The following is a 12,226-nucleotide window of genomic DNA, read 5'->3' on the forward strand; positions in this document are numbered from 1 at the left end:
TTGCACCCGGAATAACTTAAGCTCAAAGAAGTTGTCAGTCCGAACCAGAAACCTATTTTAATGCAGCGCCAGTGGGAAACGTCTCTCCGGTCGAGGAAGCCGTGAACGAACTTGTCGATCGCCTTTCTCAGGTCACCAGCGACGTTTCCGATGGCCTGCTCATCATCTGTGCAGGAATAACGAGCCGGACATTTATGCAGAATAAAAGGTGCAACGAAAAAGAGGTGTTTGCAATGCTCTACTTCCGCCAAATGAGACCGGAAGACAGCAGCAGTAGCTAAAGAGGTTACAGAGTGCACTGATTGATCGATTGATTGATTCAATGACGAGGTTTATTGTCCCAAAGCAGCTCTGGAGCTATGCGTGACACCGCAGTGAATAACTCCAAAGTTATTTCCATCGTCTGGAGTTCTTTAACGTGCGCATACATCAGTGCCACCATCAGCTGCACGAATCGCTCCTTGAATACTAACGCAAGCCTACCTGCAATGTACATTTTTTTTCTTTTTATTGCGATAGCAATTATATGGACACTGTGCCGTCGCCGTCGCCGTGAGGTTCCGTATTAAGTCCAACAGCGATAAAACCACTGCCGCCGTACGCTGTGTGTGCAGGTGAAAGCGTGCGAAGGTGAGCCGGCATCCGTAACTTAATCTTGCGCAAGCGAGAGAGGCAGGCGGCCGGAAGCGCGCGTGGTCTTCGCGCGCGAGGCACGGGGAGGAGGCAACGGAGACGGTGGGGGGTGCGTTATGCTCTTGCGGCTGCTGCTGAAGGAGCTGCCGCGTGGGCGCCTATCTTGAAAGCGATATGCGATGTGGCCTAAATGTGCCCCAGTGAAGGCCTCATCTTCAAACGATCTGCGACAGGTGAAAAGTGCATGCGCCGAGTGCCGGTAGCTTCGTATGCGCTGTGCTTTCGACGTTTAGTTCACCTTGAAGCGAGAGCCCGCGCGAGGGTCAATTTTCTCGCTGCCGCTGGCGCGCTTTCTCACTCCAGCGTTTTGACGAGTTTCTGTGGTCATCGAGCGAGATGTGTTCATGTTTACGTGTGTGCGCGTGACACCGTGCTTGTTTATTTCGTTAGTAAGCGAATATTTATAACTTTATACGGCCGATAAAACTACTATCCTTACTTCGTATAGCTGTCCACTAATTTGCTAACGCTATTGATGCATCGCCTTTGGGGCGAAGCTGCGACTTTTTTCATGAAGCAATGACTCAGGCGGTTGGGAAGTTTGAAAGATTCAGAGTGAGTATCTTTTGTGTACGCTGAAACTTTCATGAAAATCCCAGCTGTCACCCTTTGTCAGCTATCGATTCTTTTCACGGTTTACAAGAGGGTCCAAGTTCTTGAGAGCGAAAGCATCTGTTGTTGTTGTTGTTGTTGTTGTTGTTGTTGTTGTTGTTGTTGTTGTTGTTGTTGTTGTTGTTGTTGTTGTTGTTGTTGTTGTTGTTGTTGTTGTTGTTGTTGTTGTTGTTGTTGTTGTTGTTGTTGTTGTTGTTGTTGTTGTTGTTGTTGTTGTCATCGTCGTCATCGTCGTCGTTGTTGCCCTGAGTGTAGTGGCGCACACCCACAGTGGGGCATTAACCCTGAATCGAACATGATGATGATGATGATGATCCTCTGTACAAACGGCACATACCCACCGTGGGGGATCGGCCAAAAATTGGGCGATTCGGAGAAAGTGGGTAAAAAAATTGAAAATGAAAGAAAGAAAAAAGTAAGATAAATTCTGCTCAGTGTTCTAATTAATTATTATAATTGACTGTTTTAGGAAGGAAGTCCATTCGAATCAATGATAAATGTTACATTGGTGTGCAAACATTTTTGGTGGCTGTACCCCAATGTGGAAGCTCCAAACGAAAGCAAGATGGGGGCGTTCATGCTGAGGTCAAGTTTGTTTAAAGGGTCCTCATCTTAAGGAGGAAACTGCTCGTGTTTCTCGACGTTAAGATATCATATATAGCGCGTCCATTGCCTTCTTACGTGTGCGCCTGAACAGATAACGATATTTTGTGCGTAATTCAAGAGGAAGAAGACACTCGCTCGTTACGAAGCCATTGTAAGTACTCTGTGTTAGGTAAGCAATTAAGTTGCTCTAACCGGTGTGAATAGCTGGGAAGTACTTGTCTGCTTGGGCTTGAACGGCTCGTTCATCGCAATCGGCAGACTGCGAACAACGTTGCTGTGGAGAATCCGAAAAAAAATTCATTGATACACCAAGACGAAAGAAATGATTTATGTCTCAGTGATCAATTGCTAATGCGCGTGACAATTTAGATAGCCTGCAGAGAATTTGTTTATTCTTGGATTTAACATGAATTCATAATCGGAGGTGCTGAAGCTCGCAGTAGGGACAGCTGGGCAAGTTTTTACGGTTGCATTGTTGAAGCGTGCCGTTAAAGATGAGACGAGCGTAAGAAGCTTGACAAATATCTCCTGGCGAACCTTCTCACGCTCGTCCACATTTTAACCTCCAAGTCTTCAAGAAAGCAATATCCGTAGAGATAGCTGTGTCCCTTTTCTATCTATCTATCTATCTATCTATCTATCTATCTATCTATCTATCTATCTATCTATCTATCTATCTATCTATCTATCTATCTATCTATCTATCTATCTATCTATCTATCTATCTATCTTAATAACTTTAGTAGTAGAATCATTAACGTTATCTGCGTATTGTAGCAACCCTAGCGCACGTGAGACAATCATTAGGCAAAGGAAAGACAGGACCTGCGTAGACCACTCTGTCAACAGCGTTTTTTTTCTCTCTCTCGTTCTTTCTCTGTCGCAAAGTATGAGCAGAGGCGTGACTGAATATGTATTTCCGTCTATGACACCAGTCGCCATCGTCACGTCAGGCGCTGCACGATGACGACGTTCAGCAGGTTCGCCTCTTTCAATGTTGCCTTTTCATCTGTCAGTTCCTTGAGCGGGAACGTTGTCAGCAGTGCAAAAGTCGCTGCCTCGTACTCAGGCCTGGCGATCACGATGTACTTGCGGATGTCCGCCACCGTGTTGGTGTGGTTCATGTGAGCCACCAACCTCGAGCCATCAGACAGGCGAATCTGGACGTTGGTCGTCGGCAGAGACTCGTTCAGGTTTATCGCTTTCTTGGCGTTTGCCTCCGAGTGTTCCAGCGGTGGTGTGGCCACCGAAGGTCGGCTTAGTGTCGGAGTCACAGCGCCGAGTCGGTGACCCGTGCCCTCAAACGCCATCACCTTGGCACGCTGGGGTGCCACGAACTGCTCGTGCCGGTGGTCTTCCATGATGAGGCTCACCTCAGCCCCGCCTGCCTCCTGCAACAGCTCCGCAGGGATCTCCCCTTGGCGAATAGCCTGGAGAAACTGCTGGCTGCTTGCACTGTCGTAGGCGTGTAGGGGTCCCTCGTCGATGCTGAAGCCATCCTCCCACATCTTGATTACCCGCGAGACGGAAGCCTGGCTCTGCGCGGAGGCGACCGGAGGGACTGCAGGGGCCCCACTCTCACCTCCCGTCGTAGCTCCGCCCAGCCTGTGGCCACTTCCCGAGGACCAGCTGCCACCGGCGCTCGGCGATCGACAGGCAGCGTCATTCACTCCTGGTTCTATCACTTGAGCGCCGTTCCTCTTGGCTGCCTTGAACATGTCGGCCACAAAGTTATCCTTGCTGTCAGCTTTCCTGCTTGGCCCGATAATCTGCTGGCCACTCCGCTCTGAGCCGCCAGCATAGTATGCCTCGCCATCTTCCTCGTTGGCTCTGTTCCCGCGGGCAAGATCTGAGAACCCCCGGATCCTTATGGACGACTGGGATGCTGGCTTGGGCTTGGCCGCTATGGTGACGTGCTGGGGCTTCTTCGGTTTCTCGGGTGGCGTCTCCTTGGAGCTCGGCGGTTCCATGCTCTCGTCAGGGCACTTACAGATTGGGGCTGGTGTGAGAAGAAGATTGCACGACGAGGACCCGAGGCATAGCTTGGCGCTAGACCTGTCAGCGCCGGTGATACCGCAGCATCGGGTGCTCAAAGCCGAAAGCTCATTGCCGTTCGGCACCACGTGCAGCAGAGACGTCTGGCAGGAGTTCTAAGGCAATTCAGCCTCTGCCGCTGCACAGTACTCGATCCTCTTCTTCATCGTGTCAATGGCTGTGGTAAATCGGTCGGCAGGAAAAGTCAGGAATTTAAACAGAAAAAAATTTAGCATCCAATTCTTGTCTAACGCAGAAAATAAAAAAAACGTGCGAGAGCGTTAAATAGAGAGAGAGAGAAAATGAAATGCACTGATGTTTACTAGACATTGTCCAGTTTGCTACCCTACGCATGGGGATTGAAAGTGAAAATAGCTCCACAAATGATTCTGACGCTAAAAGCCAGATTATGTAGCGAGAGCGTTAAACAGAGAGAGAGAGAGAGAATGAAATGCACTGATGTTTACTAGACATTGTCCAGTTTGCTACCCTGCGCGTGGGGATTGAAAGTGAAAATAGCTCCCCAAATGATCCTGACGCTAATAAAAGCCAGATTATGTAGCACCAAGCGAAATTACCATTCGAACAGTCAAGTTCAAGCCGGCTTTTCGAAAAGCGATTGGCCACGGTGATGATGATGAAGACCTTCAAGTTCCTGTTTAGTCGTTCGAGACCATTTAATCAAGTGCTCCTTCGGCTGACAGGCTATCAATGCTTAAAACGTGTCGTCTTTCTCGGAAGTGCCACGGCAAACATTAGGTGACATTAACTTCACCAGCTTTAATTTAACGCGGTCACTCTCTGTTTTTGGTGAAGCCTAATACTATTCCTGTTATCTGATGCATGATTTTCCTGCCAGTGCCTAACCTTAGTTCTTCCGTTGTTTCCTTTTCTTTTCTTTTTTGCCTGGGTTGTTCACCGTGGTTCGACCAAGCTTGCACAATCCCATACTTTCTATATGCAGGATGCAACTAACTATGGTGCACGCCGTATAATCTTTCAAAATATATTACGTCATGAAGTAGACAATTTTTAGCTGCGTGCGTGCCCTTTGGCTGATTTCAGCCTTTTTGTTTGCTTCAAGATTTTACACACATTTCTTGGATACTGCTTTGGATTTTTTTCTGATCCTTCCTTTTGTGTATGTGTGCGCGTTAGGTGCTGAAAAAGGGGGATTTTTAGCCTCGAGCCAACGTTCCGACTAGGGCACCTGGTTTAGTCAGAGCTGTCGCCTAGACGAAGACAATACCCTTGACCCGACAAAGGGCCTCTGTCGAATCGTCGCCTAAAGGCTTAAGATTCCCTGATCAGGTCACTATTAATCAATTCAAGTCCCTTCTTGTTGTGAAACGGCCGCCTTATCTGGGTGTTCCCGAGTCCCTTTCAATAATGAGTGAATAAAAGCAGAAATTAACTACTCGATAAATTATTTAGCGGTGATTTTTTGAAACTTTTCGTTAATAACTGCCACTTGTCATCGACCATCCGTCGATGTGCCCTTGTGTTTGTTTATTTATTCTTATATATATATATGTATTTTACAGTATGCGTACCTTGTATTTGCTTACCATATCTGTATTTATCGTACAAGCTTAGGTCCCTGCATTTGTGATTGGTATTACGTTGCACATTCTATTGTTTTATTTAATTGCTCGCACTCATGTGCACATCATACCAAATGTCCTGCCGCGCCCACGACACTTCTAAAGGGTCCAAGCACGCTGACTTTTGTCATTTCGTGTACGCGTGTGCGTATGTTCTCATTTGCTAATTTCGTCATGTAATTTCCGTATATTCTTTCGACGATCAAATGTGGTGAAAAAGAGCACACGACGAAAACTGGAAATGCTTACAATACCATCAAATATATCATATCAAGATTGTCCGTCATTTGCTCTTGCCAACACTCCCATAACATACCTTTCTTTTTCTCTTTTTTTTTTTTCTTGCGAAAGCGGGACCTTATTCCCGCAGCAGACCAAAAGGCACACATGCAGAAAATAATTCGGAATTGTTACGTAAGATTCCCTCAAATGCCCCGCTACCAGTGAGATTCACGATGGTGCAACCTTACACGGTAAAAAGTTTTGTTGTGCTAACCGATAACTTGCGGGGTTCGATTCCAGAGGTTGGTCGCTGACGATCGGGGCGACGGGAGCGCTTTAACTCCCTATGCTCATGACGCAACCAATTCAGTTGCGTCATGAGCAGGAAAGCTCGGGGGAGCATATAACCAATTTAATTGCCTGCAATATACTGAAATACAATCACGAGTTTAGAATCGGGAAACGACAGCGAAAATTGCTAGAATGAGCTCATATCAGTGCTGAGTGCACGCAGTGCACGTACGAATATTCGGAAATGGTGAGGTTCTGCCACTGTACATGATGGCATGACCCCTTAGACCCCGAGAAACATCCTTATCCCCATGACACGGTCATTATTTCAGTCTACAACTGTAGAGCCGTGGGCTCTGACCACGAGTACAGTCGATAGGGCTGTAGACTTTCTTCGGGAAGGGAACACAATCTATACTTCCGCGAAGTTGTCAATTACACTATTAGACTTTGACGTTACTAAGACACATCGCTCCGTGTAACATGTATGTTGCACTGCGCATCAAAGTGTTGGACAAAAAGACGAACTAAAGATGAATGCGCTCGAAGTTGATGAGGCTCCGAGAATATTTATGCGGGCGTTTTATGTATTTCACGGATATTAAAACAAAATTGTTGCACTTTATCTTACAACAGCTTGTCGCTTTGCTGGGCATCGCACGGCGAAGTGTAATTAAGCAACACGTGCAATCTACACAGCCAGTACGTAAAGCTGCGCGGGGTCGAGAATGCCACCTGATGCGGGACGTTCTCGCCACGAAAAAACGCAAACGCCCGACGAAGTTGCGCGGTTCGAAAAAAAAAAGAAAGAAAGAAACACTTGCCGAAATAGCAAAGATGTAAGGAAGGATATACGTAAGAAAAAAAATGGCATGATATATGCTCGCCTCTGCAGCGTCGGATTTGTTTTATCTTTTTAAACAAGCTGCACCAGGGATCACGGCCGCACATGGGTCCTCACTACCTAACATGGGCACTATTTCCGAAAATCCGAACGCTCAGACGCTGCCACACGTGATGATGATGATCATCATCAGCAGCATCATCATTCAGCTTCATCATCATCATCATCATTTTGAAGACAGTGGCACCAGTCCACTCAGAGAGATTGGACAAGAGTCGGGTGTCTTTCATAAATGTCTTAGAGGAATTACCGTCAAAACATATCAGTAACGATAAATGAAGGCAAGAAAATAGCAGAGATATCCTTTGATTGAGCAGCTAGTCTGAATATAACAAAAGTGTGCAAATGTAAAGCAAGGGTGAAGAAATGAAATAGCGAAAAGATTAGCGATGAAATGAGTGATATTTTACTGTAGGAGTGACCCAGCACGGAATCGCCGAAAGAGAGAACAGGAGACTTCAAGGGCAGTCAAAACAGTCGAATTGAGACTTCCAAACGTACGGACACGGACAGAAAGGGACGACGACACACGCGCCAAAGTCGTTCTCTTTATGGAGGTTAAGTGAAGACAGTACACCAAAAAGTGATCATGGGATTCTAATCCATTGCAGGTGCGTGAAAATGAAGCGGTAGCAAGAACAGATCGTTGGGATGAAATATTTAGCAGTCGGACTCGACAGCAGCACTCTCGTCAAAGTTGCAAAATCTTACTTCAAACACGCGTTGCAAATTGTTCTGCTCGAATTCAAAGAACGTTGTAACACCTTATTTCGCCGTCAAAAAAGGTACCTACCTGATCGAAGTGATAAAGCCCTTCGTCAGAAGGAGAAAAAGAAGTTATGCAGATCCAACGCGAACCTTGGAATCTATGTGAAGCGAAGTTCTCGTGAAGCCATTAATGAAATGCTTTAAGTTTGCCCATTTCATTCCTGCATTTTTGGCGTAAAGGAAACTGGCGTGCTCCAGGGCAAACGTTCGAATAAAAAAAGAAAATAAACAAGACGCTGGCGCGTGCAATGTTGCTCTCGCGTAACGCAATGCGACAAATCTTATATATGCTTGTATTTCTTCATTTCTTATTTTAACAGCGGAACTGTTTAAGCTTTGCAAAATTTCGGTGTGCAAAGCTGTAACTCGTTTCGCGAGCATAGCACGTGACGCGCGCTACGCGCGCTATGCTCGCCAGAGATGAGCCTGGGCCGGTATTTTGTAGCGATGCCTTTAAAGTAACAATGCCTTTTCGCGCTTATCGCGCTTTGTCAGTGGTCAGAGCGACGGTCCGCTCGCGTTATCAACGGGATCAGCCGGCCGTGAGCGGTGGATGATAAGAGTATTCCCAAATAAGTCATAAGGCATCGCTACAAAATCGCGGCCCTGGATTGACGTCCTAGTTGCGCCGAGCACGTGTTCAGCAGAGTCATGTGACCGCGCTAATGAAAGCGTGCGCGCGGCGGCGCCCGGTCATTTCTCCACTCTACCGAGATATGGCTCGACCTAAGGGCACCTTGACGCCGGAAGAAGAGGCTGCCCGACGAGAGAAGCGCCTTCAAGCCACGCGGGAAAGGAATCGCCGTCTACGTGCCCATCCAGCCTACCTCGCCAACAAAGCCGCCGATATGCGACGTCACCGAGCCGATCCGGAATACCGAGAAAGCGAGAACCAAGCCAAGCGTCAACGCCGCGAAAGCGAGCCCGGCCTCCGATAAACTAGTTGCTAAGGCACGTCGCCCAGCTCTGCTGTTTCTTCAGACTTGGCACCGCTATAGTGGCCGCGTTTTATTGCGATAGCAATTATATGGACACTTCAACCGGATTTCTGCCGTCGGCGTCGCCGTCGTCGCCGCCGTCGCCGTCGCCGTGAGGTTCCCTATAGATAAAATCTTTGCCGCGTGCCGTATGCCCGAGCGGAAGCGTGCGGGGACGCGCGCTATCACGGAGAGCGAACGCACTCAATCTCCCACGCGCAAGCAAGGAAGCGGGAAGCCAGCGCTGGAGGGAGCGGGGGGGGGGGGGGGGGGGCGCACTTTCACTCTGCCAACAACCGCGCTCGTCGCTCGCTCGCACCGTCTCTTATCTCCACACGGCTCTGACCTTTATGCGCCGTGCATTCGCCGCTCAGTTTCCGTTGAAGCGATAGACCGCACGTACCTTCGCCGCTGCGGCGTATCCGCTTGCTGCCAGAGTTTTGACGGTCGTTGTCTGCAGTCATTCAGTGTGTTCTATTCATGTTTGTTTGTGCGCGCTCACACCGCGCTTGTTAATTCAGTTAGTAATAGTCGGGCCACATTTTCCAACGCACGCTACACATGCAATGCTGCCCGGATCGGCAGTGCAGCGCTACAGGTGTATCCCTTCACACGCGCGGCCCACGGGAAGCGCTTCTCATCAACACCACCGTTTCACACGCGCCTTCTCGTGGTCATCGAGTCTCTCGTCATGTCGGTCTACTTACGCCGCAGCACACCTGCTTACTTAATCAGCTCATGTTTACTACAATTCATATTGCTACCAAAGCCGCTCACCTTACTTCGTATGACATTGCTCTGTTGCTATCGCATTCATTGCTTCGCCCTTAGGGCGAAACTGTGACAATTTTTTCTTCTTTTTTTCATGTATCGGCCGCTTCCTGACCAGTCACCAGTTGTGTGTGTGTGTGTGCGCCATAGTATGGAAATCATTATCATCATCAACACGCAGCAATATTAACGTGTTAGTTGGCGTTCAAAAGATATGTATACCTTCCACTTCTTGGCGAATCCCCTGTTGTGGGCATGGGCCATTGTATCGCCCGCTTCTTGGCCGGCGCTACAATGTGCTAAATTCTACGCCGTAATACATTGTCCATACCACGGTGTAAGATAAATACTCTTTAGGTGGGGACACTTCTCGGCTTGCTTGATAGACGCGATCGACCAGATAGAGTAGCAAGGGCGCGCGTCTATCGGGGCGGTGACGGCTGCGGATACCTATCGGCGGAGCGACGCAACTTCAGTTAGAACGCAGGCGAGAGCTTGCGCTGACAAGGAACGCGCGCATGCCCTCTCCCCGGTGACCTACTTTCGTGCGTCACTCAATCATTTCGGATTTCTCGCGAACCACCGGTTTCTATAACAACGGCAGATTAAACCAATAAAAAGCTTTCTGTGTTGAAGTTGCGTCGTACTGCCGAGAGGTATCCGCTGCCGTCACCGGGCCGATCGGCGCGCGCCTTTGCTACTTTATCTGGTCGATCGAGTCTGGCGAGTATCCTCACCTAAAGAGTATATATCTTACACCGTGGTCCATACAATGCGCCATGGCATGGAAATGATCATCATCGTCATAATTAACACGCGGACACGCTACTTCACCCACCTTCCGCTGTGATTATGTACCATAGTATGGAAATCATCATCATACTGAACATGTGGCGACCATATAAAAGTGATAGTTGGCATTGCCACGAGAGAGGTGTCCGTGCGGTTGTGGCCTGATGGTTAGTGCATCTGGCTCAGCGCTGGGACGCCCAGGTTCGAATCCCGACGCCGGACACGCTTCATTTCTTTTCTAAGTGAATGCGGATCCTCTGAGCGAAAACCCGACTAGTGACCAACCGATCGACCGAACCAGGGAAAAACCATAGAATGGTGGGCAAAAAAAAAAAAAAAGCTTTGCTTTAAAACACAAAGCCAGTAAATGAACCCTTCGGCAAATAATTTACAATTTCATTCAAACATGTAACTTTGTCACTATGTACCCATGCCAAAATGTACCCATGTCAAACGCAAAAGATTCAAATGACGTGGAGTCAGCTATAGAAGATATGCAAACCATCGAACACAAGCCGAGAGGAGCACAACAATGGTATTAATCTCGGCTGATAACCACAACTGACGTGGAACTGAGAGCAGTTAGAGCAAGGCTGGAACTATGGCTAAAATTCAACCGGAATATTGCAGTCAAATCTGTAAGCCGAACAGAAAAATAACAATCCAGGGGCAATTAAAACATTTTCAAACGAAGCATGTTATAACTCACAGATTTCGGTGGCGTACGCAAAAAATTATCAGCAGCAGCTTTGGCTCGAGCATCGTCGTTTTCTTCCGCAGCTGGCTCATTGGTGCCCCTTGTTGCGCTCGTGCTCATGCTCGGCACGCACTCTGATTGCCGTTAATCATTCCAGCGTAGAATTTCGCTTCTGTCATCCTAAAGGGTAGGTCGCGTTTACGGGGATATGAGCCATTGCTTAAGGGGATATGAGCCATTCATTGTCTTACGTAACGGACTGATTTAACTTTGAGGCAATTTTATGGAAATCCATCCAGAATGAACGCGTTCGGGGAAGGGCTCGTCGTCGACGTGTCGATTCTATAGCGTGAGGGCTTCCGAACCGCAGGCGAAACGTCAGCGAAGAGCCGCAGACCCCGAGTTGAGGGAGCGAGATGTGGAGGCCAAACGTCAGCGTCGTCTTGCCCTCCAGAAACCCGACAACGGTGGTGCACGTCTCGGCAACACTAGCGCCGACTTCCCCGCTGTGACGGCCAGGTTTCAACGTGAGTTTATCAACCGGAACTTCGGAGTCAGCCGCAGTGCGTGTGACCGGTTGTGGTTCGAGCACAACGTCAGTGCAATTCGTTCGGAGGCACACCGAAGAAACACACGACAAGTTTCGTTTACCCCCATTTCATCGATAGGGGAGGGGCTACTGATTTTTTTTTACTCCGTTTTTTTCCCCGCTGAAGCTCCCGTGAAGGACGCTTGCGTTGATTACGTTCATGTTGATTCTTTCATATTGATTCGGTCAAAAATCGTTCTTGTTATTCCTTTTCAACGTGTTCATTTGCCGCTGGCCGGGTCTTTTTCGCATTCTAGCACCACCTGCCTGCGCAATCTCGCGCCTTTTCACGTTCGCTAAGCACTTGTCGGACATGCACTTTCCATCGAATTCAGGCGCATAGCCATAAGAATGGGAGCACGGAATCATAGGAAGTGGTACACTTGATAATGCACACTGCTACCGCAGCAGGATTGAGAATCCGCCATTTAAACAGCATAAAATAATCGCATTCGCTTATAAGGGACTCATTGTGAACTCCGGGTGAACACAAGATCGAACTTATGTCACTGAGTTTGGTTAACCAGTTTAAAATTTTGAGAGCATCACTGCTATGTAATATTGTTTAATATTCGTTTTCAGAGAATACGAGGCAAAATTAAATCGCGGTCTCTTACGCGCCAAAACCGCAATCTGATTATGAGGCACACCGTAGTGTGGGACTCC

General features: G+C 48.0%; 1 protein-coding gene across 1 annotated transcript; it reads right to left on the minus strand.

Moving 5' to 3' along the window:
- Positions 1-2,770: 2,770 nt before the first annotated feature.
- LOC119435878 (NSFL1 cofactor p47-like) lies at positions 2,771-4,096 on the minus strand. Its single transcript, XM_037702578.2, has one exon. It carries the CDS (start codon positions 3,879-3,881, stop codon positions 2,856-2,858), a length of 1,026 nt encoding a protein of 341 aa, XP_037558506.1. The 5' UTR covers positions 3,882-4,096; the 3' UTR covers positions 2,771-2,855.
- Positions 4,097-12,226: the final 8,130 nt, after the last annotated feature.

This window comes from Dermacentor silvarum, unplaced genomic scaffold, assembly GCF_013339745.2.
Source record: "Dermacentor silvarum isolate Dsil-2018 unplaced genomic scaffold, BIME_Dsil_1.4 Seq98, whole genome shotgun sequence".
Lineage (NCBI taxonomy): Eukaryota > Metazoa > Arthropoda > Arachnida > Ixodida > Ixodidae > Dermacentor > Dermacentor silvarum.

What these genes read in the sequence shown, in the direction of transcription:
- LOC119435878 (XM_037702578.2), bottom strand. Translation starts at nt 3,881, where the DNA reads ATGGAACCGCCGAGCTCCAAGGAGACGCCACCCGAGAAACCGAAGAAG.